The sequence below is a fragment of the Chelmon rostratus genome, chromosome 1 (genome assembly GCF_017976325.1).
Source record: "Chelmon rostratus isolate fCheRos1 chromosome 1, fCheRos1.pri, whole genome shotgun sequence".
Taxonomy (NCBI): Eukaryota; Metazoa; Chordata; class Actinopteri; order Chaetodontiformes; family Chaetodontidae; genus Chelmon; species Chelmon rostratus.
The window spans coordinates 24,853,776-24,880,769 of record NC_055658.1 but is presented as its reverse complement, the minus strand read 5'-3'; the positions used below and the strand labels follow the sequence as shown (position 1 = coordinate 24,880,769).

The window sequence follows — 26,994 nt, the reverse complement described above, 5'->3', positions numbered from 1 at the left end:
AAAAAACTGGCAAACATTTTCTTTGCTTCCTCTTCCTGATCTTTTATGGCTGGTTTTCAGTTTTCATGCTCCATCCTTCTCACCTTCGACACACCCCTCTTCTTTTCCCTCTTGATCCCTTTTCCTCCTCCTTTTCCCTCTCTCCTCCTTCTCTTTCCCGCCCTTCCTCCTCTTTGTTCTTCTTCCTCCCTCGTCACTGCCTCCCGGTCTTCCTCGCCTGCCTCCGACCACACGGAGCTCTTGCTAGCAGTTAGAAGTTATGGTTTGCGGCTGGTGAGCTGACAGCGCTACAGCAGAGGGCGAGATAAGGCTGTGACCTCTCTGGCCGGAGAGGATGAGATGAATACATTTACTCCCTGTGTGATGGGAGGCTGCGGTGGGGGAGAGGAGGGGGGAGACGGTGTGTGCCGTCCCTGGGTGCCTGGCCCCCCAACTAAATCTGCTGTATCTGTAACAAGGCTTTCAGACAGCTGGGATGTGGAGGGGGAGGAGGACAGTGGGATGGAGGGAGAGGAGGATGGAGGAACAGGGGGAATGGAGGGTTCGGGTATATATATATATATATATATATATATATATATTGTGTGTGTGTGTGTGCATCATCTCTTCTTTCTCCCCAAGGCCTGATATTGGATGATGTCCCAAAATCAAGGCCTCTTGCCATGAGGCCATGATTCATCACCCTGATGTGTGTGTGTGTGTGTGTGAAAGAGAGAGTAAGAGTATCTGTGTGTACAGTACAGTATACTGTAGCTGTATGCGTGCCGATGTCTTCACAGTCCATCTACATCTCTGTTTCTTTATTTTGCAGAAGTAGATTTAAGCACGCCTTTTATTAGTCGTTGGAAATGGAAATCAACTCTTGTAACACTTAAAAAACACAGAATTATGAGACAAAGATGTGATTGTAACTCCTGCAAGGTGTCACGCTCCTGAGGTTAGTTCCTGTAGAAGATACAGGTGATTGGCAGGAAGCAGTAAATATGACAGAGCACTGATATAAAAACTGTCCAGTTGGAGTTTTAAATGATTGTTTTGCTCAGTCAAAGTGATATTTACTGAACAAGAATGAAAAGCAGCAGATGTCTCATTCCGAAGAGGGAAAACGAGCCAAACTAAAAAAAATATGGTGGTTTAATTTGCCCTATAATTGCAAATTGCATCTACTTTACATTACGGATCATTTTCAAGTGTTAAATGTTAACATGAAAATTACAGATAGAAGTGCACTCAGTGGTTTTGCTGACCATTTATGGATTCAACTATAACATTGTGCATTCTTCATTTCAGGGAGCCATTGGTTTCCATTCATTTGTCAACAGTAATTTGTTCAAAATGTTCAGGATCAGCATAAGTCATAGATGATTTGTAGTGAATGGGCTGAACGACCACCAGTATGTTGCTTTAAGTGTTTACATGAAAGTTACAAATAAATAGATTCATGCATACTTGCGGTTTTTGTTGACCATTTATTAATTCAGCCACAAAATGTAGGAGCTTTTACTTTTGAGGCAGCCATTGGTTTCCATTCATTTGTGAACAGTACAATGTCAGTTTATTTGAGCATATGATTAGAGTCAACAACACATTGCACTGATGATCTGTTTGTTAACCAACCAAACCACAATGACAAATGAGGAAAAAGATGCTGTTAATAGGGTAATATCAATGTGTAAATTTTTTTAAAAAGTTGCTATGAAATAGTTGAAACTGAAATCAAGTGAAAATAATGGTGAATTTTCTAATAGTTACTGTTCACAGCCATGACCACAACAGATAAAAGGACTCATACATACTCACTGTTTTTGTTGTCATTGTTTAATTCAGCTATAAAGCTTTACATTTTTGGATTTTTTTTTGTCTACCGTTTTGGGCAGCCATTGATTTCCGTTCATTTGTGAACAGTAAGAAAATCAATTAGCTTAGCCTTCTCAGCCTTTCTTACCTTATTACCCATTCAAAAGAAGCAGTGTTTACTTGCAACTCCTCATCACATGTTGCATATGTCAATGAGTTATGAGTTGTTCCACCAAAAAAATATTTTTTTCTCCTCAAATTTGTTAATTTTAATAATTTTTAGACACCTGAAGAGGTCAGAGTATCTGACTTTTCACAAGAAACATGCAAAGATTTCAAATTTCAAGAGATTTTTACATCATATTGAACTGAAATAAAAAAGCAACAGATGCTTAAAAACAAAAAAACTTGTTAAACGCAGCAGCATACTTTGCCAAATGTTTTGTTTTGATGTCAAGTTAACGTGATTTGCAGTAAATGGCGTAAACCGCTGGCACAGGATTTTCTTTTTGTCTTTGTATGGGTGTGTGTGCTCGTGTTTTGAATGTGTGTGTCCACCAAGGGCATCATTTATCCAGTAGCCCAGAGGCAAAAACAACCTGCTGCCAGTATTGATGGTTCGTCCTGCTGCACCTGTGTGGATTGGGTTCAGAGGTCACCAGTCACAGGCAATCAGGAGTAAATGGAGCCTGTGTAACACTCGACAAACGGCTAAGAGCTTTAGAACAAAGCCAAGGCCGCCGTCCTGTGTGTGCTGCTGTATCTATGTGTGTGTGTGTTTTTGTGTGTTGTGCAATACTCCCTTATTTCACTCAACATTAGCCACTGTAACAGGATTAATTCTTGTTGATGTCTAAGCGTCTGACCTTGCCGGTGATCCCTTTATCCCTACTTCTCCTCATGACTGCAAACCTCACCAAAAAAAGTTGCATCTCTTTTATTTTTAACCACATAAAATGAGTGCTGGGTGAGCCACTCAGCAGCCAAAACACATTCCCAATCCTTTTATCCCCTTAGTAAGGTTTAACACTCTCAGCTCCTCCAGTCAGCCCAGTTCATCCGCAGACTAATCCAACACTGTGTTATTGTCTTATTGACTCTCTGAGCCTCAACGCCAAGAATTATAGCAGCTTGTGGGAGGCGTCACGAAGGCGAGCCGACGAATTTGGTGTCTCGGAGCGGGACGAGTCGAGGAGGGGCTCGCCCGAGGAGAAAGACACATATCAAAGAGGTATTAAAGGCACTGATCCATCGTGCCTTAACTCACTCTTACATCATCGTAAAACATCATCCAATTTACCAGCACTGTCAGAGAGGAACCATAACACATTTGCATAATGCAGCGTCTTCACTATGTTAATTCTCCCTCAACTCAGCCATATACAAGGACTCTTTTCTGCGTTTGGACTTATTCTGTCTCTTTATTGTGTGTGCATGAGTGCTTTACACCATGGTAGGATGCTGATGACTGTGAAAGATTATAGAGGTAAATGAGGCTCTCCAAAGCCCTCCAAGCTCTCCACACAGCGGTGCAGCGATGCCGCGGGGCATCACAGGAAGAGCAATAGAAACACATTACTGCCGAAATCATATTGCCACCGAGGGGTGTAAGTTAGCGGGTAAATGGATGGAGCACACACGAGGAGAAGAGGTGGGGGTGGTGGCGGTGCAGTTCAGCCTGTATAGAATTTGCATTGACACACGTGATCTCTTTTTGATTTTCAGGCTGTGTCAAATATGGAAAATGACTTGATTAAATTCTGCCTCGGTTGGATGCTGATGCAAAGCAGCGCTAGCTGACTGTGAACCCACCTCTTTGTAAGTTCAGGGAGAAATGCTCCTTTAGACCCTCTGACACTGTAATCATTGATCTGTGGCTTTCAGTGAAGTGCAGCAGCTATTTTGTAATGAGACGCTGTGATTTTTATCCACACTGGCGGCATGGCTCGTGGCTCACCGCGCTGGTCTAGACTGAAATACCTCAACAACTACTGGATGAACAACCATGAAATTTTACTGACTACGGTGATTCCTTGACTTTTTCCTGTGAGATGGTGACTATTCTTCTTGTCTCAACAACTACTAAATGAATCATCAGCTTGATCAGGTCCAAATTTCACTTTGTCAGATTGTTTATGACTAAATACCTACAAAACTAACCACATTCAGCCAATTCAACCCAATCAGCCTCAGCTGCACTGTGCATGTATCGCTACTTATTAGCATGCTAACATGCTAAACTACAACTATGACCATGTTAAACATTACACCTGCTTACCATCAACATTTTACTTTGAGCCTGTTGAAGTGAAAGGTGTTGCACGTAATGACAAACCAAAAGAGAACCATCAATTAGCACATCCCCTCAACTTAATGCAGAGACTAAAAAATGTTTTTATTTCAGGTCATTGTTTTTGGTTTGGTTCAGTCTCACTGCTCTTGTCAACCAGCCGTTTGAAGCAACAGCAGGAAGCTCTTTCCTGTGACAAGACTCTGATAAACTACCTGTACACCGCCTGACCAGCACCAAACAACACACTAACGAACTGATGAACACAAAGGAGCACCAAACAACACACCAACGAACTGATGAACACAAAGGAGCATTTAGCAGCTAACGATATTTTCCTCAGGTGTTAGACAGGAGATACTGAACTTACATTCATCAGGTGGACGTGAGTACGACTCCAGATAAATGCTAGTGTTGTTCCGTATCTGCTGGATGTTGCGAACACTATCAACTTTACGAGGTGAAAGTATGTCAGTGTTGTGTGTGCAGCTTCTTGGACCGGTCCAAATGGCCAGAAATTCAGTTAATGCAGGTTTAAGCACACAGTTTAATGCTTTAATGAAATATTTGAAACTTAAGATGCCATATTTTCATGGCACCTTCATTGCATCTAATTGAAAGTCTATTGTGCATCATTTTTAATAGCCTTTCTTGCAAGTCACCCGGACGTATTTGGTATTGGGTGCTTATTGGAAGATTTGGGCCAGAATTTTAAATAAAGAGGACTGGAACAAGGTTTGTCCACACCACATTTGTTTGTAGAGACTGACCCCTGGTGGGTCAACAAGGCTCTGGAAGTCAAACATGATTAGATGAACAAGAGCTACAACAACAGAGTGAACTCAGATTTGACCAGGTTCGGTGTGATCTCAGCAGGTTTCTCAGTCTGCTGTCAGTTCACTTCAGTTTAATCTGTTAATCTGACCTCGTCACCACTGTCATCAAAACTGAAGACAATGCAAAATGCTTTAGGCCGCAGTACCACTAATGGCCACTGGGTGCTGGTTACAGAAACACCTGATCAGGACTCCAAACTTCTCTCTAGAAATACAAAACCTTCAGTGTTTCTCACTATTTCATTTCTCCTTTCTTCCATGTGTGTCTTGTAGAAATTTGTAGTATAGAAAGCATAACAGCACACCTTGGTGGAGACACCATGGTAACAGGTGCAGGTACTTGACTAAGACGTTGCTGTTAGATAGATAGATACTTTCTTTATCTCCAGGGAGAAATTTGCTGTTTAAATATGGATTTTCCCTTTAAATATCTCTGACGATTGGTTTTCTTGCACCAGTTATTGTTCAGATGATCTTTTACAGTGGAACTTCTGAACTGAACTGCTTTCCTCAATGCTTGTAGCGCCATCTGCTGGAAAGTCAGGTTCACGACAGAAGTGTTGTAAAGATGTGGTGTCCATACCAAGAATATTTCATGTTTTCCCTATACATCCCTGCAGCCATATTTAAAGTGTGGTGTTTAACGTGTTTTACATAGAGCAGCCATTGATTTCTATTCCATTCATGCCAGTATGTTAAACTAAACTAAATTTAGTTTTATTTACTTTTTTTTTTTTTTACATTTACATTTTTTACAGTTAGAATAGTTTCATGTAGAGGACAGACAGCAGATTATGCTGCCGTCCTTGCAGCCCTGCCTGCCTCAGGTCTGATGATCCTGCTGATTGAAAATATGCCTCCTCTTTGATTTCAGATGCCAGATGTCTCTGCTCAGGAAATCAGAGGTCCCACCCCGACATTAGTTTGTCTAAATTATAAAACTTCACTCCTCGCGTTGCATGCTGTCCTGCAGCTCCTGCATGAAAGAGCAAACTATTTATGGCAGCAAACTGATGAAGTGGGTCTCTAAGAAGAGACTTGCACGATTAGCTTCAGGACTGTTCATGTTGATATGTTGCTACTGAGACTTTCACAGCTCTCCTCAGATTTCACTTGTTATTTGCTGCCACCTAGTGGACACAGAGCGGCTGTACATGCATCTAACAGGGAGTGGACTCATAAAAATAGCTCCTGTGCACATTATTAATAAACATAAAGACTGAGTTTCATTATTGTTTTGATTATCTTGAAATGTACAACTTTGCATCAATTGTTTATTCATGCTTGAGGATGTTATTACATTTTAATCTATTTGTATTTTATATTTTCATTCTTTTTAGTTTCTGTTTGAATCTTTCTAATGCTTTATATTCTTTCCTTTCTCATAATAATCTGTTACACTGACATTTTGTTTTTTGCTGAACTGTTCTACTGCAAATAAAACTTTTATCAGTTAATGAAAAAAAGAGGCACAGAGCTGAAATGAAAACTCAAACCTCATATCTCAGTTGTTTTGTTGGAGGCACAGTCTTCTCTAAACTAACACACTGAATGGAAATTAAAACAAAAAAAATAATAAATGATAAAACTGCTGCTTGTTAAAAACGTATTAAATAAACTCGGATGGATGCAGACTGCAGTGATGCAAACTGATTTTCCTCTCTGGGTTAAAATGAGTTCACTGTGCAGCTTCAAAAATATCCACCTCTTTGTCTTTCAGTGATAAAAGGAGGAATCGAGCAGGAGAAGAAACCCAGAAACTCATTGTAATGATGCAGAGAGACTTCAGGCAGGATGATGAAGATGAGATTAGATCTGAACTAAATGAATCAAGATTTCTTCAGAGGATTCAATCTGCCCTCTGCTCCTAATGATGTACTGCATGTCACACACACACACACACACACACACACACAAACAGGCCTCAAACTACTGCACAAGGTGAGGACACTTGTGTAATATAACCTGCAGTAGATCTTATCGTTATTGCACTTTTCATGTTCACCTTTCTCTCAGACACAAGGCTGAATCATCACCCAGAGCTCCTCCTCTTTAAAATAAAGCACAACATTCATAAAGCACAACATCAGCTGAGTCTTGTGGTCTGTAAATACTCCCTCTTGAGACCCTGACATGAGATTTTCCTAAATTTCCTAAAGTACAATAGTGAACTGCAGCAATACCCCTTCAGTATTCGAATGTCAGTTGGTGCAGCTTTAAAATAGACATTTTACTGGGTCTACTTGGTTATTTGAAGGCACATAATAATTCTATTGTTATACACAGTATTCTCTGATTAAGCAGATTTGTCAGACTGTTGATTTATTTACCCAAAAAAAATCAACACATGGTGATTTTTGTGCAGTTTTCTGGTGTGAAGAAGTGCACCTGTTTCCTCTGATGAATAAAGTTTTGCAGTAACTTTTTAACAAAGTAGTCATGAGTATTTTTTTGTCTCAGGTTTTATTTTCTTTATTATTCTTAATTATGTTTAATTGGGTTATTTTTGTACGACTTTTATATGACTCTTAGTCTGAAGACAGTTCTCCACTGATTTAGCATTGCACTCACATAACGCTGTTGAACTCATGATGGGAAGTTTAAAAGAAAAGGATCAAAATGGACATTGTCTTTATTATCAACATTCGTCTTCCTTGTCCTACATTACCCACAATGCAACTTGACCACTAACTGTTCGTCACGCTTGTAGCTGCTAATGTTGCAGCCGCTGACAGAGGTGAGGAGTGGGCTGCAGAGGACTTATTAACTCACCTATTTCTAACTCCACACCTGCAGATTTTTACGATCAAACTTGTTGTCCTCAGAGACAACTGACTCAAGTGACATCACTGGAGACACCAGGGGGTGTCGGACTGGGTAGACAGGCCCCTCCTGTGTGGAGGGCCCACAAAGGCACCAGGATGAACAGCCGTGGAGTCTGTACAGGGTCCAGAACTACTTGAACTACACCCCTGAGAGACATGAAATGCTTTATGCAACTTTTCACACAGGCAGCAGTCATCCCTAAAACCTGTAAGCAGGCTCTGATGTTTAAAATCCCCCTTTAAGTTTCATATTAGTGTTTTTACTGTTTGTAATCCTTGTTTCTGCTGCTTTTATGTGACTTTGCGGGTTTAAAACTAGCTCTACAAAGACAGATTATAATTAGAAGTAGCTGTAGTAGTATAAACAGTATTAGTAGTCTATTATTATTATTATGTATACCTTATATAAAGCGCCAAACAGCCCTCACATCAGCTGTAAACGGTGACGGTCGTTTCCCCTTTAAAATCTTTTTTGGATCCGTCGATGCTGTTCTGTCCAGAGCTGTGAGGAGGGGAGGAAGAGAGGAGGAGGGGGAGACAGCTCACTGTGAGATATATTCACCCACCGCAGCGGACACGCGTGTCTTCACCATGTGGACGCGCACAGACGGACGGCTCGGCGGATGAATGCGTCCCGCTCTGCTTTGACCGCAAACTGCGACTGACGCCTTCGGGTTCCTCTGCAGGAATAAACAGACAGGGTAAGCTGGTCACACGGTGTTTGGCCGCTGAGGAGCAGGTGAGGGATCTCTTTCCTCCCCTCATCCATGTTACATGTGCGACCCTGCGTCGAGGGCTTTTTGCAGGCGTGAACTTTGGTCTTGCAGAGTCAGATTACACCGACAGTCACGGTGTTTGTTTCATAGGCAGGCAGATAGAAGAGGGAGTTCCAGCGGTTTGCACGGTAAACAAACAGAAGGCATGCGGCTGCCTTTCAGCACCAAGGACAGAGACCCGAAGGCTGCTGCGTAGTTAGAAACCAGAAGCTTCTGCAGGTGACTCAACACAGCCGCCGGACTGTCTCCTCTGTGGATGAGACACCGGCTGATCTCCAGAGCTTCAAGGCGAGCATGCAGCCGGTGTGAGGCTGGGCTGTGACATTTGTCGTGCAGCAGTTTTTTTGCTTTTTGTGTCTGTTTTCCCAGACCCCGCCGGGCCCTCTGTGTTCTCCTGTCAGACAGAAATGCAGGTGAACTCACAGTTTTAGCTGTCAGAGGATAAGAATCAAGCGGCCAAAATGTCATTTTAGCAACAGAGGACTGATTCTTAGTGAGGCTGAGCTGCTGTCAGGTCAAGACAGTTTTATTCATGGAGCACAAAATCATGGATTTGCCTCAGATGGTTTTACAGTCTGCAGCTTAACACCTTTTATCATTAGAGCCTGCGTTCAGGGAAGCAAAATCTCTCAACAGAGGCTAAAGTTCAGTCTCATTTTGTTTGAGTGGTATTTTTCTTTTACGCTGATACTTTTTGTAATCATTTTTGCATTAAAGGTGCCGAATGAATCCAGTTTAATGTACTGATTGATAGATGGACTGTCCACTGTTTTACAGGAGCAGAAAATGGCGGCTGCAGACTTCCTCTACTTCACGTTGTGGATCTCCACAGTCTTCGCCTCCGGACTCGGATGCCCTGAACTCTGCACCTGCTCAGATAAATACGCCAGACATTTCGCTGAATGCTCCTACAAAGACTTAACTGAAGTCCCGGACGGTTTGCCTCCTAATGTTACAACCGTGAGCCTCTCCGCTAACAAGATCAGTCTGATACCACTGGGGAGCTTCGACAATGTCACCCAGGTGACGTCGCTGTGGATGGCCCACAATGAGATCATCACCATCGAGCACGGGACCCTCGTGCCTTTGGCTCATCTGCGAAACTTTGACATCAGCCACAATAAACTTGTAGACTTTCCTTGGGAGGATCTGCAGAACCTCACGGGCCTGCAGCTGTTGAAGATGAACCACAACGAGATGGTCCACCTGCCGAGGGACGCCTTCTCTAGCCTCAAAGACCTGAGGTCCCTCCGACTCAACAACAACAAATTTGTAACCATAGCTGAAGGGACATTTGACGGTTTGGTGTCTTTGTCCCATTTGCAGATCTATAAAAATCCTTTTGCCTGCACCTGCTCCCTGGACTGGCTCCGAGACTGGATTTCAACAGCCACCATCACAGTCCCAGAGCAGAATCTGATCATTTGTGAATCTCCAGAGAAACTTAAAGGGGAAATAATCGGAGAATTGCCCGAGTCAAAGTGCGCAGGCACAAATGTCACAATACGAGCTGAGCCAAATGCTTATAACTCAACAGTCTATGAGGGCAGCGCTTTGGTGTTGACTTGTGAATTCACGGGAAACCCAAAGCCGCTGGTCATGTGGAGCATTCACAGCAAAAGGCAGAAGCAGGAGGTGGCTCTGTCGTTCGATGAGGATGAGTCAGCAGAATCAAATATGGGCTCCTCACTGTCCCACAATCCCATCAGAGTCTTCAACAACGGGACTCTGATCATTCCACACATCACGAAAGACGATGGTGGCAACTACAGCTGCTCAGCCACCAATGAATTTGGAAGAGCTGAGGATTCGGTGTCAGTGATGGTGGTGGCGCCACCGAAACCAACGCCCAAAAAGCAAATAGCCACAACACCTACTTACACAAAAACACACCCATCAATAGCCCAGACGACTGGTAAAACTTCTCTTTTTGATTCTGTGCGTCTCCCTGATTTAAAGAGGAAAGACTTCATGAACGTCGTGCCCACTTTCCCGCCCACAGCAGAGCTCAACTCGAAGTCCCCTGAGGAGGCGACAAGCCATCCGTCACGTGCCAGAAAATGTGGCTTGACGGCTAATACGAGATACATTTCGAGCCACGTCTTTAACGGGAGCCTGGACGACATCAAGCAGTACACATTTGACTTTGGCGTCATTGCTTTAGGGGTGTCAGAGACAGAAGCGACGGTGCGCCTCAATCCTCTTCTCATACCCAGAGACAAGAGCACCAACCAGGCCGCCGCCACCACCGCCTCATCTGAGAGCCTCCAGGGTGACAGCGAAGAGCATCACGGTCAGCCGGAAGTTTCTGAGAAAGTCTATTCAAATGGTTTGTATCTGTGCGTCACTGCCGACCGCAAACACTCAGCGGTGCAGTGGTCGAGGATCAAAGAGGGCGTCAACACATATCTGTTCAGCGGTTTACGTCCTGGCACCAATTACTCCCTGTGTCTGACCTACCGAGGGGAGGACTGTGAGGTCCAGGTGCTGTTCACCACCAGGAGGAGGGTACCTAACCTGCTCATCATCATCTCGGTCAGCATCTGCCTCCTCACCGTGTCCACCGTGCCTCTGCTCGGCGCCACGTGCTTCCACCTGGTGTACAAATACCGCAGCAAGACCTACAAGCTGATCCTGAAGGCCAAAGACCAGTACCACATGGAGAGGAACCTCGCCGCCAACTTTAACATCCACGCACCGCACACCGAGTCCCAGAGGAAGATTAACGGCAGCCAGCTGGACGAGGAGGAGGGGGAGACGGAGAGCGGGGATGGAGACGGGGAGAAGGAGGCGGATACAGAAGAAAGCGTCATGACTGAGTCCTTCAGTCTGTCTCAGTGCAGGACGAATTTAGACAACTGTGAGGTGGGATCTGAGTATAGTGATCGGTTACCTTTAGGAGCTGAGGCAGTGAATATAATAAGCAACTACAAATATCCCAATCAGTAATAATCGCATGTTTCTGCCATCACGTCATTGCAGCTTTCTTTTGCATTCAGTTAAAGGGTAAAATTTAGGATTTTTTTGTTTGCAGAAAGGCGATTCATGCTTGCACACGCTGAAAGGAAAAATAGAACCAGCCCGTGTGCTGAAAATTATAAATCACTTATCAAAGCAGAAAAAGGCGGCCCACCGTCAAAGCATTCAACGTCTGCTCAGCTTCATCTTTCATTAGGATGACACTGATGATGTGTTTCAGCCAGAGGCCTCCTGAGAGCATGAGGAGTGTTTAAAGGAAAAGCTCGACATTCAGGGAAGTGCGCTTATCTGCTTCCTTCAGCTGCAGACATCGATGTCGCTCTCACGTCAGACCGCTAAACATGCAGCTACGTGTGTCCAGCTGCAGGTTAGCTTTGCACAAAGATACACATGGTGATAGACAAGCATGGGACACATAACGAAGACATTTTTTATTTATTCAACTAAGTGCAGTGAAGTATGAGCTCTTTGGCAGAGTGATACAGTCACACCACAGTAAAGATGAAGGCTTATTTGTTGATTTGTGCCTCTTGTGCATTTTATAACAGTGAGATGCAGATCGTACAGCTGTTTTAGCAAAATTAGCTGGGACTCCATCTCCCTGCCACAAAATAATCGATCTTCCCAAATTTATTCAGATTTCAAACTTAATTATTGCCTCTTCCCGATGAATTTAGAGCATGTTTGTTTGATAAATATCTTGTGAGTGAAAACCAGACGTGAGCACACAACAGATGATTTCTGTGTCAGAGGACTGCTCGACAACAAAAGAGACAACGAGTAACAAAGCTCGTGCTACATGTGTCATGTTTGCAACAAGATTAGGAACAATGTGACCTAGGTGTATGCGTTAGTAAATGGGCTAACTGTAACTAAAAGCTTTAAAGTGAATCTGTGCCGTCGTTTTAGGAGTGCAGCTGCTTTAAAATACAGAAACTCAACCCTCTCATGTAAAGAGGAAGCCACTGTGTGCTGTGAGCTCGTTGTCCAGTCAAACATTTCCTGTGAAGATAACTGTTGAATGTTGTTTTAAATAAGCTCTCTGTCTCACTGGTAAAATGTGGGTGAGTTAGTCGACTCCTGAGTGTTTCCGTGACGCCGCTGCCTCGCTGTATCTGGGTCATGTGTCCTTCCTGGTGTGTTTCCCAGCTCAGTGTTAGACGAGCTGCATGCTGCCTGTCGTTGTGAGTCGCAGTATGCCGTCTTGTGCACATATTCCTGACTTCAAGAATAACTTTGGGTCCGTGCTGCTGTCTTTTTTCTGTTTTATAATAAAGGAAACAGTATGTTTTTACCAAAGTGTTTAAATATCCTCACTAACTCTTAATCCTATGTGCCTCAATAAAAGTTTTGACAAAGGAATACTGAGCGATGGCTCATCTGTCTGCCTCTTGTTTTCTCTCACACCTTTACGACCAGCATTCAAAATAATTAGTTAGTGGCTTTTATAGTTTTGTTTTTTTATTTCCACATTATGCCCATCTAACATGGCATTACAAAATTCCACAATACTGCATGTAAAACATTAGAAAAACAGCAACATTGGTTTGTTAATTAAAATTATTCTAACAATTATATAAAAAATCTTGATGCATTAAAAAATAAATATGCGATTTGGCATTTATCCTGTTTCCATTACAGAATAACAGCCATTGTATGGAGGACCAAAGACGCCTTGCAAATGGTTCAATCAGTTATTGAAAATTAGTAGGATGAAACAAAACAGGCTAAGTATATTAATAAATAAATCAAATTATGGTGCTATTTAGTCAGATTAGTAGGATGATGATGGGACTCAGAAACACTTCACACTTCATAGATTCTGGTGTATTTGTACATTTTATTTTATTATAATTGTAAAATGGCACATAAATGAAGTCAAGAATTCAGGAACAACTGCGTTCCTGCACTTTTTATTAGAGCCCTTAATCTTTATTCGTCACGTTTAAGCTGTCACTTGTCAAATGTTAGGAAAACGGTTTATTCGTTTGTCCATTAAAGTCGCGTATAGGAAATATATTGTATAAAAGAAAACTATAATCCGTCAGTGTGATAATATGTAGTGTGATTGCATGTATGTCATATGATTAGCCTCAGTATCCCCTCATGTGATTCATCCTATAATTAGCTGAAATTGATGTAGAAACTGTAGCGCACACAAACTTCTAGCCAATAATATTAAGATATTACACTGTAATTAGTAGCATAAACCCAAAGTTTACAGTGGCATATGTTGTTGATCTTATATGAAAATTCTTGTGACTCCAGTTTTGGAGATTTTATTTTCTTTAAATGACAAATCACACTGTTGCTTGATGAATTTCTGCCTCCATGATCTTATAAACCCCCTTCAAACACCATCAGATTGAAAAACAAATAGGAAGCATGTTGCACGGAGCACAGCATGTGTTGACATAACTGCATCTACCGGAGGCAGAGGGGACTATGACCTCTTATTCTGATGCTGCCATTGATCAGAACTGGCGCTGCACTTTGTGTGCTCGTCAATATGTGACCACTAAAAGGCCTCAACTGCTCTGCACAAGCAGAACGCAAGGACAGTTTAGAAAGGCGGGAGGGAAACTGATACTCCTGTTAGCTTCTTGGTGAGTAAGCCTCACCTGTTTTTGTTTTATTGTTTGTGTTGGCTTCGTAGCAGATAGAAATCTCTCAGTTTTATTGGGCTTTTATCATTCATATCATTCTAAGCAACAAACAACAAACATGCTGCTGGCTTTAAGTTTGTCACCATGTACCCGATGTAACCTTCATTAAAGAGTCTTTGAATGAACCTGAATGACTAATGCCACCATGTGAACCATATAAAAATGTAGGATCATGTCAGTAAGAGTGACAGTATACCCCGGACAAGATCACATTGGACATAAAGTCGTTGCTGTAGAAAACGTGAATTTAAGAAGTTGGAATTATGGATCACCACACTGTGTAGACCTGTGGGTTAGCCAAACTTAAACCAGACTGATGAATCACCTGCAGCAGATATTCAAGCTCAAGTATTAGATCTCAGCTGCTCCCAACAAGCTTCTCCAGAAGTTGACCAGAAGTTTAGATTGTGTGGGCAGTTTTGCTAAATGTAATATTGTTTGGAGTATACTGCCAGCCACACTACACAGATAAGGGATCAGACTCAGTTTTATCTTGGTTTGTCGTGGTCTCGGTGGACTGGACGGGCTCGGACGCCGGCTTGTCGGCCTCCTTCTTGCTGCCTTTTTTGGAGCTGTGGTTGGGGGTCCCGTTCAGGATGCTCTCAGAGGTCTGCAGTGTCTGGAAGTGCTTCCTGGAACCCAGGAGGGACGGGTTGTTGACCAGCGTGTACAGCAGCTGCCAGCGAGAGCGAATCCTGCGGCGGGTGGTCGCCTTGCTCGGCCTGTTCTCCTGAATCCCTGAAAGCATGGAGGAGCAGGCTGTCAGGGCAGAATGAGACACCACACTGAGGGTTGGAGGGACCATGAATATAATGCATGTCGCTGCATTGCACAAACTGTTTAAAGAGTCGTGGGATTAGAAAAAGACCTCGTCAACTGGGAAAATTAAAACCCAGTGGAAAGTAAAACAAGGTGAGTTTCCTTCTACAAAACAATAATTCCCATTGTTTCATTGTTCTTTTAAACAGTTATTAATGTGATGAATGTTTGATATCTTCAAGTCAACCGTTTGGAACGGGGGATGGATAAAAGGCTGAGGATCAGAGTGGTGGATAAGTGGAATACAGGACGAGGGGATCAGACATGTAACTGGATTTAAAAGTGATCAACAGGATCCTGCTCTACCTTCCTCTGCCTCTCTTATTTTCTGTCCAGCTCTGCCGCCCTCGACCATCAAGTCCAGCAACAGCCCACAGAAGGCCTTCATCACCGGGTGTGACTGGCTGACCTCCACCTTCAGGGAGTGGGTGTAGTATCTGTAGGCTGGATGGGGTCACAGAATATGACTAAAATCAGATTGTGCTCAGGGCCCAAAAAATAGTCCCAACCTACACATTTTCTTTGACTATGTAACTAATATTTCATATTTAATTGTTGACATTGGTCTCAGTCTGTGTACCTAAAGCTTGATTTACCATATTCCTCAATGCCATTGTGATCCAAAAGCTGTTAAAAACTGAATGAAATATTATACCTGGGTCGTAGGACTCTGCAGTGCGATGCAGCAGACTGATGTCAATACGGCCGAGATGGATGATGTTGTACAAAGCTGTTATCACCATTCTCCATATTGCGACTATCAGTCCGACCATGGTGTTGATCAGGAACAGCAGGTACGTCAGGAGAAACAGACTCTCTCTAGAAATCACCATGAAATATTTATTGCATGTATCGCATGTTTTAACTGAAAAACTGCTGTCAACAACTGGAGTTTGAGGGAGGGTCTAATAAAAGTCAGGTCCCTGTGGCTTCTCTTGTGAGTTTCCAAACTTTATGGAATTAAAATTATGTTTTCAAAGCGTTGTCCAAACTGCCTGGAAAACAAATTCTGGAAGCCATTTTTTTTTATTTATCAATGTAGTCCACCTCAACTTAAATGTACTAAGTCTCTCAAGTTGCTCGAATTCCTGGAAACAATACAGATGAAATGACCTGAAAGGTTAAAATCTAAATTAACAATCAAATCATTATAATATTCCAGTGATACAGTGATATAGTTCCAGTAATTTTCTACTGATGTTCTGCAGCAAAACCTGCAGCACTAGCAATGAATCAGTTAAGTGAGTAGAGTTGCAGAGCTGGACTGATTAATTAATTATTGATTAATATATACTGAATATAATAACTCTCTAAAATGAAATAATAATTTACTCTGTAAAATAGCAAAATATACAATAAATACCAAGAATATCACAAGTAAGAAGAGTGAAGAATTTTGTATTGACAATTTAATCTTATTCTGAGACTCTTGAATTGTTATTCTGCGATTCTTGAATTGCCTAATCAATTATATTGGACTGGAATCGGCTTCACGCACCTGTTGTTCAAGTCTCTCGTACCAGCTTCCTTTTTGATGAAAGCAAACTTCGCAGTCACGTGTTGAAGCACAGTAACCAGCAGCAGAGCAACCCAAGCCGGCCTGAGGCATCACAAACATGGTGAATAATCTCAGGTTTGATCAATAATCGCAAAACGACAAAGGGCTCAATGAAAGGTCGCTGACTCACCACGCCTTTCCCGCAATTTCAAAGACGATGATATTACGACCGTGAAAAACTGGGATAATGATCAGAAACACCAGGAACAAGAAGCAGATGAAGAACACCACAGTCTGAATCGCCATTCCTGCCGACACAAAGTCAGAGAAGGCCATTTTTGACACTCACACACTCTTCGGGTCTACCTGCTGCATTCAGCACCAAGCACATTTGTTCCTGAAGATACAGACTTTAAAAATGGATCACAAATATGGTCTGATCTTTAAAAGGATGACATCTAGAGTTTTTAGTCAATGTTACTATAACAGTAGTAAAAAGGGATACACATTTCATGTGCTAGTGAATATTTGTGGCAGCAGGTTGGTGTATTTGGGATTGCGTCAAAATAACCGACATTAGCTGTGTTTCTATCAATGTGTTCTTACGCACATTTTGAAGTATCGTATGGGAAAAGGTTGATTGAAACTGCAAAATTCAATAAAACTTCCTCAAGAAGTTTTTTTACCCTCACTTGAAGAGTTTTGGCCGTTTTTGAAAAAGAGTTAATGAGAGACGGAGAAACCTTTTTTATTTAACATTTAACTCACATGACTGATGATGTTTCCACTATGAGAGAAGAAGAAGAAGAAGAAGAAGAAGAAGAAGAAGACGGACCGCTCTCCATTTGTCTCTCGTTGATGGACGAAGCCACTGGTTCTTTTTCTTCTTCTTCTTCTTCTTCTTTTTCTTCTTCTTCTTCTTCTTCTTCTTCTTCCTCGCCCAGGTTTATTGGCAGTTGGCAAACAACTGTTTTTGCATTTGGTTCAAGACCTCTCCTTCTTCTACCCTGTTTATTACAACTGCATAACGTAGCCTAGACCACCAACTTCTAATGAAACTACACTTGGCATAGCCTTGTTAATCGCCCCAAACCAGCTGAAAGAAACATGACTGATTTTCATTTTTCATTACTTTTGCATGCTTTTGATAGACCTTTCTCATAACTTATGCCAGCAGAATCACCAAATTTTTGGTGTTTGTTTCTTCATGAGATTTGTTGACGAAAAAAATTCAAAAAAACTCAAATAAAAGTAAAATCAAAGATGATTTTGATTTATGGTTGATCTTTACCGAGGGAGACGATGGCAGCCTGGTATCCTGTCAAACCCATCCAACAGACGATGCCAGGTTTCGATGGACGGATGGTCTTCTGGCTGTTGTAAATGCTGTAAATGTCTCCCTTATACAGTCCTTTCAGGTTTGACCTGAAACAAGTTAAAACCAGTGGTGCATTAAGTTCAGACAGGAAGGCCTGGGAACCAAATCTAAAGCATAAAGCAACAGAGATGAGGTCGCGTGTAAGGTGGCGGAGAACGTGAGGAGATCAGCTGCTTCCAACACCTGGATGGAAACTTCCTGTCATTCCACGAAGAAAAAAAGCTGCCTCACAAAGACCCAGAGAGCAAAGAAATGGGCCAACATCCAATCACAAAGCTTACAATTCTGTTACCATGTGGCAGATTTCTCTCAGCAGCTGGTGGAGACCAAATCAGAACTAGAAGGTATATGAATGCATTAGGTTGCTCTGTGTCTACAGGATGTCGTCGGCAACTGTATCGACTTCATACGGTGATAATATTTCAGTAGCCTCTTTACAGTTTGTTGCCGCCAAGTTGCCGAAATAATCAACTGATTTTGCTTTAAGAGAAGAGGTTGTTCAGTTACCTGCAACTCCAGTCTACGAGGTTTTACTGCACTTACCTGTGAAGAATCATGGACCTCATGAGCATGATGAGACTGACCAAAAGAGACAGGGTCATCGCACAGAGGTAGCACACTAACAAACAACATGGAGGAAAAGGCAAACAAAGTTAGTCATTTTTAATAACTCACTCCAGATTTTTTTAAAAGCCAATAAAGTAGCCCTGCATACCCTCCAGCAACCACGTATAGAAGGTCACAATTTTGACCACCTCCATCCTGTCGTCTGACAGGACGATGCCAAAGCCCAGTAACAGGAAGGCAATGTTTTCATCAATCCCAGCACGCACGATGTGGAGAGTGGGGACCACCAGGACGACTAACAGCAGCGCTGTCTGAGAGGCGAACACAGGATGGATTTACAGCAGCGACTCGATTTTGTGTGATTTAAGAGGTGACGGCGGTCTGAAGACTTACATGATATATCGCCACAAAGGCAACGAATGCTGACACAGCCAGTTTCAGTGGAAAACGAAACACTGGAAGACAAATGACGTCATTTTTGAAGTCCTCTTTTCAGTCACAGTCATTTAGGATTTATCATCACTGCATCAGTGCAAAGCTTTAACTTTAGGAGCTAAAATGTTCAGATAATCAGTTTCCACTCAGTGTGACATAAAAACAAAATGTTTGCTCAATTAAATATAAAAATTGTCGTTGCACGAGTGCACAAACCTTTTTCTGGTATATAAATATAACTCTTAGGCACCTCCAGTATTCTCTCTGCCAACGTTGGTTTGACTGTAGATGAAGAGCTATAATATATAAAAACACAGAGAATGGATCATATTAGACTATAGAATTCATCTCTTATTTTAAAAAGAATTGACGTTTTTTAGATACTGATTTTTGATCCACAACAGTGATTTTCTTTGAACTCTGAATCTGCATATTGACTTCTAACAACTGTCAGATCAATGCAGTAGATAGAAAAACATACTACATGCTGAAATGTAGTAGATGCAAAGTAGAAAAATAGAAATACTCAACTAGCAGTAACTCAGAATTGCTCGTATGTACAGTACAAAAAGCAGGATACCTTTATATCTACTATTACAATTCAGGGGTTTTCCTTGTCGTTAAATAAAATCACGTTATGAGCTCCATCATACGAGTGTTCCTGAACCATATCCATCAAATAAAGATTTGTTCATATACAACAGCATCCTGGAGATAACAGGATATTTTTGCTCATCAAACGAATCGTACAAATCAGCGAGAAGTGAAGGATAGTATTTTATATTCTTACATTATAATTTACTAATTTCACTGTTTAAAATTCAAGTTCATAAATTTTAAATCTCTCCCATTATTCTTCAACTATTTCTGATTGATGTATTGAACTTGTAAAATGTGTGAATAAAGCAAGATGCCTTCTGTATTTTATCTTACTGTTTTTCTTATCAAATCTGCTTTTGTTCATCTGTCTGCTCACTTTTATTTATATTATTATCATCATTTGTCATTTCTTCTTTATTGACATCTACTTTCCAATCTCCATGTGTAATGAGCGTACTTTTTATTTTCACATACACCAGTGATGACAGGTGGATTTTTGGATGTTATGTTCTGTTTGACATGTGTGTTAAATAAAGTTTTGGGGTAAAAGTAGAAGAGACAGAGGGGAAAAACACATAAAACCATCTCCATTCACCTGGCTGAGGAGGACCTGTTCTTTAGAAGTAGCTTCACATAGTTGGTGTAGTAGCTGCTGTCGAGGTCCTGTGAGCAAAACATTCAGACTTGTGAGTCACTGTGTGAGAGGATGTTTAAATTCTTTCATTATCTAGGCTTTAATCTAATTTTAAAGTGACAAAAACATGATTCTCTGTCATATTCCGTGTAATTTGGGCTCTTGAAGCTGCAAATTCCCCTGAGCTTCAATCGATGTTCGGTCGAAAACATCATGACATGAAAAGAAAAGCATAATTCTCAATGGGTGACTAAAACAGTTAACAGTTTTTAACTAGAATAAGCGGAAAAATCTGAAGGTTTAATAAAAGTTAAAAAGATTAGTAAGAGAAAGTGTTGTTTTTCCTGTTGATTTATTTATTTCTCTTCTCATCATTAGTGAAAAACTGTAGACAGATTAAGCCTGCGGCTAAAACAAAAACTCTGTTGTATTTATATGTTTGAAAGGGGAAAAAAAACATCACCTCCATCGTCATAATCTTCTCAGGGGCGCTGAGTTAAACCCACTTTTCTCCACAAGCTGCTTACAGTAATCATGGTTATGTTTTACATAGTTGAAATTCATGTTTCTTTCTCCAGCTGCACCAGAGATAGCCTGCTGTTAGCTTACATGTTGGTATTTACACATAAATCATATGGCAGAAAAACTGTTGAGGACCAAGGGTTCTTTTTATTGGCTGGACGTTGACGTCTGTACTCTGACTTTGCTCACCTCGTCAGTCTTTGGTCCTTTAACAAACAGCAAAGGAAACTGGACACACAGATATGCAAGGCAGGCCAGCTGAGGCAGACTCGCCAGCAGAGCGTAGTACTTATAGATCTGTGAGGAGGAAAACCGGAAAGATTTAATCTTTTTAAAGGATCGATTCACCAGTTCACCATGTTTTGAAATGTGTGGTTTTATGTGTCTCAGCTGAGGTGAATAAAATGTTAAACAGTGCAGTGTTTCTGGGAGGTAACGCTGTCGACCTTTAACATTCTTTACTGCCAAAGGTCAAACCGGCAGTAATTAATATTAATTATAAAATTTTTGAACAGACTGAATTACTGTGTGGTGGCTTCTCACCAGACTCTGCACTTCCTCCTCAGAGCATTTTAGCAACTTTCAGCTCTTTGTTTTGGTTTTAGTATCTGAGCTCTCATCACTGTCACAGATTTCTTCTCACCGGTGGAGACCAAAACAGAGTGAAAAGAATATTGGACTCACATTCAGCAGGTGGACAGAAACACGGCTCTAAGTGTGTTTCTCAGGATGTGTAAATAGGCACCGGTTTGCTAACAGCTAGCACTGCTTCATGGCAATAGCGCCCTCTGCTAATATGCTAATAATGCTTGCACGTTGTTGTCGTCTCACCTCTGGAGTCTTTGGACAGTCGAACTTCTGCCACACCAGGACCCCAAAGTGCGTGAAGGAGAGGAGCGTCCCGAACACGTAACCAGCTTTGTGCTGCAGAGTGCTGCAGACCAGCAGAGGATAATACAGGACAGGGTAGTAGAAGATGGCGATTATCTTCATGTACTCTGAAAAACAATCCATAAAAGAAAGGAGGGTCTCATTCCCTGATGTGTGATCACCAAACTCTTCAGGGTCCTTTAAATCACTTAGTTTCATGCTTCTTCTCAAAGATTAGTTCACTTAAGTATGCCTAAACCTAAATGAAAGCCACTACAGTATGTGTACAGTGTGTGTGATTATAACACATTTTTATGATATGAGCGTATAAAAGAAATTGTGTTCCTTTAATTTTCTATAAACATTCTGAGACTGCACAAAATTCTGCTGTTTAATTGCAATTATGCAAAAGATCGACTGTTTGAGTAATTATGTTTGTCCTTAATTATTAGTGCTGCCGTTACATGGCTGCAATTTTAACAAGACAAACATATGCAGCTCCTTTCTAAATACACAATGCAAACATACAAATTTCCACCTTTAACGTCCGCTGGGGTGTCTTTGGAGAAAGGCAGAGGGTCCGGGGCGATCACCAGCACTGCCAGCCTGCTGAACACCAGTCCGAACACAGCCATGACCAGGCCTTTTTTCTGAGTCTGGTCCAGGAAGTTAGCAGGACTGCAAGATCATACAGGAGCATTTAGAGAATATACCTGCAGCCTGAAGTCCCATTCATCTCCCCGTTTTTCAAGACTTTTCAAATTCACCTGAAGATGCTGGAGGATCCTCTTGTAAATCCTTGGCAGAATTTGTTCTTCCTGGTGAGAACTGCCAGGATCAACATGATCACCAGCTACAGGGAAAGATGAAATTCATCATGCAGCACTTCCACATTACAGTTATAACAACATATGCACAATACATATTGGAATAAAATGGACTGGAACATCAACTGGATGTATCCTCACAAAGGGTAAGTCTCATCAGCCTCAGCTGCTGCGTGAAAATGTTCAGACACTCTTCACATTATAGCAAGTGGTTTAAAGCTCTGGCATCAAAAGCTTGAGTTAAACATTTTATCTTGTCAAAAGACATTTTCATCCAGACATGTGTCATCACTTTGTTCATGCAAATACGGTTCTGCTCCTTTTAAACTGGCTTAGAAATTATATTATTTGTATGTTGCACTAATTTTCAATGGTCACACAGTTTAGCTTTCTTTAAACTTGAATCTGAAAGCGAAACATGCTGAGCTTAAGTACTTGAAAACCAGATGTTTTATTTGTTTATATTTTAACAACGTTCCCCTAATGTTCCCTGCTGGCAGCCTTTGCAAATGTTTTTGTTCAACGTAACAATCCTACAACTTTCTAAAAACTACATGAAGTAACTTCTTGGGGGGTAATTTTAACAAGCTTCCCCTGAGGTTCCCTGCTTGTGGCCTTTTTTGCTGCTAGTACTTCAGTTATTCAAATGTGCTTTCATATATTTTCATGTTTTTTTATTATTCATTTTGAAACATATGCAAAGGTTATTTTCAACAAGCTAATAACACTAATATATGCCAACAATACATGGCTTAGTGCCAAGTGTGCGTGTTTGGACCACCATTTCATTAAAGCCTCATTAGTGAGACTTGCTTTAAAGGTAAAAGAGTCACTTCTTGAAGTAGTAATTTCTTTTTTCTGTGAACATGTCAAAGGACATTTGTAACATCAGGCCTATTCAGCTGAAACTTGCAGTTTAACATCTAGAGAACATTCAGCTAACCTTCCCAGAACGTTCAGCTAACATAACAATAGTTTTACGCCACAAAAACTTGCCATTGTACCATCTAGGAAACGTTGTAGGAACATTCAAGAAACAATTGTATATCCAAAAAATAATATTCCCACTATGTTTCGGGACAAATATTGCTAGCTGGATGGCTACCACTAAGTCTTACTGTAAAGCACTTTCTGGCACAAAAATGTGAACTTTCCAAGTGAATGCTAAGTTTGATTTAATTGAGTTTATTTTCAGTTCATGCTCTTCATAGTGTTTGCCAGCTACAGTAACTCGTTAAAACTATGCAACTTGAAAACAAAGCGAAGCAGCTTTGTAGATGCAACTAGATCGATCACGGCTTCATATAAAGAACCTCATTTTGCAGAGAATCTTCTTTAGAGGATCTTGTTATTTCTGATCAGCTGCAGTCGCCCAGCTGTCACAGTTTATTCCACATTATTGACTGAACAGGGTAATTGGTCCATGTCCAGTCGGTGCACAGTATGAGGAGATGTCTGACAGAGATAAAGCGGCCTTCACTTGTAATTGGGTAAATGCAAAATGATGGCAGACATCTTTAAAGCGAGCGTCTCGTCTCCCTGAAGCAACATCTGATGCATTCATAGAAAAAAAACACTGAAGGATTTGATGGAAGATGCAAAAACTTCAGAACAAAGTCTGGACTCATTGGAGGACAATATCGGCCTAAATGTTCTGTTTCAGGTATAATTATATATTTATATTTATTATTATCTTTTCTGATGGTAAAGACTTGAAAGCCCAAAGCATCTTTAACCTTTACTGGAAGTATGTTTAGCTAGGTAAGCCATGTTGCTATGCAGCTACATGCTAATGAGGGCTTTATTGTTTGGTATTTTTTTGTTTGTTTGATTTCAGTTTTTTTTGTTTTCTAGAACGTCTATTGCCTCCTGTTGTGTGTTACCTGTCCACATCCTGTTCTTACCTGCCCACAGATGGTTCTCATTACGCTTATACATTCACTACACCACACAGCCTGTCTCCATTACAGTTTATATTTATTTTGTCATTAATGTACACCAGTCGACCACAGTATTACCTCTTATTCTTATCTAATTCTATTTTATATGTATTCTATTTTATTTTATTCTTTAGATGTAACTTCTGCACTGTTTTATGTCTTGTCTATGTCCCAGATTCTCCATTATCTATCTATACACCGCTGAATCCTTTGCAGGGTCACGGGGGGGGCTGGAGCCTATCCCAGCCATCTCTCGGGCGAAGGCAGGGGACACCCTGGGCAGGTCGCCAGCCTACCACAGGGCTACATATACAGACATATACAATAACACAGACATATACAGACAAACAACCACGCACGCCACTCATTCATACCTACGGACAATTTAGAGTTATCAGTTAACCTCAGCATGTTTTTGGACTGTGGGAGGAAGCCGGAGAACCCGGTGAAAACCCACGCTGCACAGGGAGAACATGCAAACTCCACACAGAAAGACCCCAGGCGGAATCGGGAATCTTCTAGCTGTGAGGCGACGCTGCTAACCACCGAGCCACCGTGCAGCCCTGTCCTTTTTTTTTTACACAATGTATGAAGGAAAAATGTTGTTCAATGTGACTGTTGTGCACATGACTTGAGCTATTATATAAAAACAGCATTTCTTTATAGTTGCTTGACTTTACACTGACCCAGGTGCTGCAAACAGAAGATGATTCAGTTCTACTCATAATAATTCTATATAAACTTATTTATATAATACTTATTCAGTCAAATATGGGCCTGAGCATCTCACCTCTGGTGTTCTGATGCCACAATGTAGTCAAGAGTGCCGACATTCACATGCAATTGGCCTGACTTGGCTTTTTCCCTAGCCTATTATTAAAATCTCTGTATTAATTTACTACATAGACTTTCATGCAGTTTCACCCTGCCTGAAAAACTACCTCATTAAGAAATCTTTGCTTCTTTTTCATGCTTTGAATAATTAAAGTGTGGCTTTTAATGTGACAGACTGGACAAATACGCCAGTAGAGTTCTTTGCTGTGGACATAAATATCCATTCCCATAAATAAACACTACATGGATATAAATGTCACAAGACAGAACAGTTAGAAATCATTGAAAAGCAGAATGTGAGCATACTTACAGATATTGACAGCATGCATATATGGAAGAGCTTATCGTCCACTGTGGGGTCACATGGTAAAATAACTCTAAACAAAACAAAACACATTTAATTAAAAAGAGGTTCAAAATACATTTAGCTAGTGATGATAACTATGTTTACTATCGGATAAATGAATCAGTACGATTTAATTAGTTCTTTGTAGGATTAATCCTGATTTCAAGGTTACATTTAATTGTTTTCCAGGTAAATAAATGAAAATATTTACTAGGTAGAGAAGGAAAAGGACCTAAAATCACCACCTCACTGTTGTCATGAAGGCAACAGCTATCAGCAAGTTAATCAACAAACTAATGATAACAATGATCAAAACAGGAATGAAAATCTGACTTTTTTACAAACATACAGCCCCTTGACTTGAACATTAAAGTGTCCTCAGATGGGTTTCACACTCACTCTTTGGGTGGTTTGGTTGGCTCTGCGTTGTTCGAGTACCAGTCTGAATAGTCATAGTAGGAATATTCAAAAGGCTCAAATTCAACCTTGCTGTGATTCATCGCAGCCACTCAGATGGGTCAAACAGGTGAAGCAGGACGATTGAAGATCCAGAGGACTCTAGATCCTCCTCCGCTCTGGTAAACTGGCTCAGAGATCTGCTGCTGCCGCTGCTGCTGCTGTGACGTGTCGGGACAGTTTGGCCCAAACACTCAGACACATTCCAGCCCAACAAGGAGCTGAAACACAGCAGATTAACAGCTGCACAGAGGGGAGGAAGAGGAGGGAGAGGTTCAGCGTTAGAGTGAACACGAGAAGAAGTGGAGGAGGAAACTGACCTCAAGTGACCTCTGCTGCTCCGTCATATGGTGGCTAACCATTCATGATTCATGATTTAAATCATTTAAATCATTTAATCAATCATGTATTCAGTGGTGGAATGTAACTAAGTACAATTATTGGGGGGGGGGGGCTTTAGTTATACTGTGAACATTGTATGTTGATGTATGAACATCTTATAAAATATGATGTTTTGTTGTAGATTAAAGTACCCAACAGTAAGTACAAGTAGAGATGAAACATTTGCTTGATTAATTGATTAGTGGATTGACAGAAAATTAATTGCCACCTATTTTTAGAATCGTTTAAATCATTTTTTTGTGCTGCCTTTTCCTGTAATTATTTTAAATATTAATTTCTTTCAATTTTAGTTGTGAACAGTGGCGTGCACGGGGGGTGGGGGGGGGCAGTTTTTGAAAAATGCGTGCTAAAGTGCCCTCTTGGACGCCAAAACGCGCTCTAAAGTGCCCTCTTGGGAGCCAAAACGCGTGCTAAAGTGCCCCCTGGGAGCCAAAACGCGTGTTAAAGTGCCCTCTTCAGTGGCGAGGACACGCTATATGTGCCCTTTTTTTCCTTTCCGCCCCTGCCCATCAAAAAGTCTGTGCACCCCACTGGTTGTGAAGCATTGTGAACGTGTCAGTTTGGGCTCAAGATAACTGCAACAGCTTTCTCATTATTTTCAAGAGTTTTATGACTCACACAATGAGACAATCTTATGACACAATCAATCAAATTCATCTAAATAATCAACAGGTTAATCCAAAATGAAAATTGTCAT

The 26,994-nt window shown here is 41.2% G+C and overlaps 2 protein-coding genes across 2 annotated transcripts; one reads left to right on the top strand and one right to left on the bottom strand.

Moving 5' to 3' along the window:
- Positions 1 to 9,310: 9,310 nt before the first annotated feature.
- On the top strand, positions 9,311 to 11,473 carry LOC121610627 (immunoglobulin superfamily containing leucine-rich repeat protein 2-like). Its single transcript, XM_041942836.1, has 2 exons — positions 9,311 to 10,796; positions 10,842 to 11,473. The coding sequence occupies exons 1-2, from the start codon at positions 9,311 to 9,313 to the stop codon at positions 11,471 to 11,473; spliced, it is 2,118 nt and encodes a 705-aa protein (XP_041798770.1).
- Positions 11,474 to 13,891: 2,418 nt separating this feature from the next.
- LOC121609301 (receptor for retinol uptake stra6-like) lies at positions 13,892 to 25,966 on the bottom strand. The gene is made up of 17 exons (XM_041940893.1): positions 25,839 to 25,966; positions 25,404 to 25,470; positions 22,260 to 22,345; positions 22,031 to 22,170; positions 21,454 to 21,620; positions 20,812 to 20,919; positions 20,062 to 20,129; positions 19,083 to 19,162; positions 18,825 to 18,886; positions 18,580 to 18,742; positions 18,408 to 18,483; positions 17,778 to 17,911; positions 16,677 to 16,794; positions 16,487 to 16,588; positions 15,644 to 15,807; positions 15,295 to 15,432; positions 13,892 to 14,907 (listed from the first exon to the last, which is right to left on the bottom strand). The coding sequence occupies exons 1-17, from the start codon at positions 25,937 to 25,939 to the stop codon at positions 14,630 to 14,632; spliced, it is 2,052 nt and encodes a 683-aa protein (XP_041796827.1). The 5' UTR covers positions 25,940 to 25,966; the 3' UTR covers positions 13,892 to 14,629.
- Between the last annotated feature and the right edge of the window lie 1,028 nt (positions 25,967 to 26,994).

Excerpts from the sequence above, each read along its gene's own strand:
- LOC121609301 (XM_041940893.1), bottom strand. The coding sequence starts at position 25,939 with ATGAATCACAGCAAGGTTGAATTTGAGCCTTTTGAATATTCCTACTAT. Across the intron at positions 21,621-22,030 it reads CACCCCAGCGGACGTTAAAG|AGTACATGAAGATAATCGCC; the intron begins GTGGAAATTTGT and ends ATTGTTTTTCAG. Across the intron at positions 18,484-18,579 it reads CTATACGTGGTTGCTGGAGG|TGTGCTACCTCTGTGCGATG; the intron begins GTATGCAGGGCT and ends GTTGTTTGTTAG.
- LOC121610627 (XM_041942836.1), top strand. The coding sequence starts at position 9,311 with ATGGCGGCTGCAGACTTCCTCTACTTCACGTTGTGGATCTCCACAGTC. Across the intron at positions 10,797-10,841 it reads CTCATCTGAGAGCCTCCAGG|TCTATTCAAATGGTTTGTAT; the intron begins GTGACAGCGAAG and ends TTTCTGAGAAAG.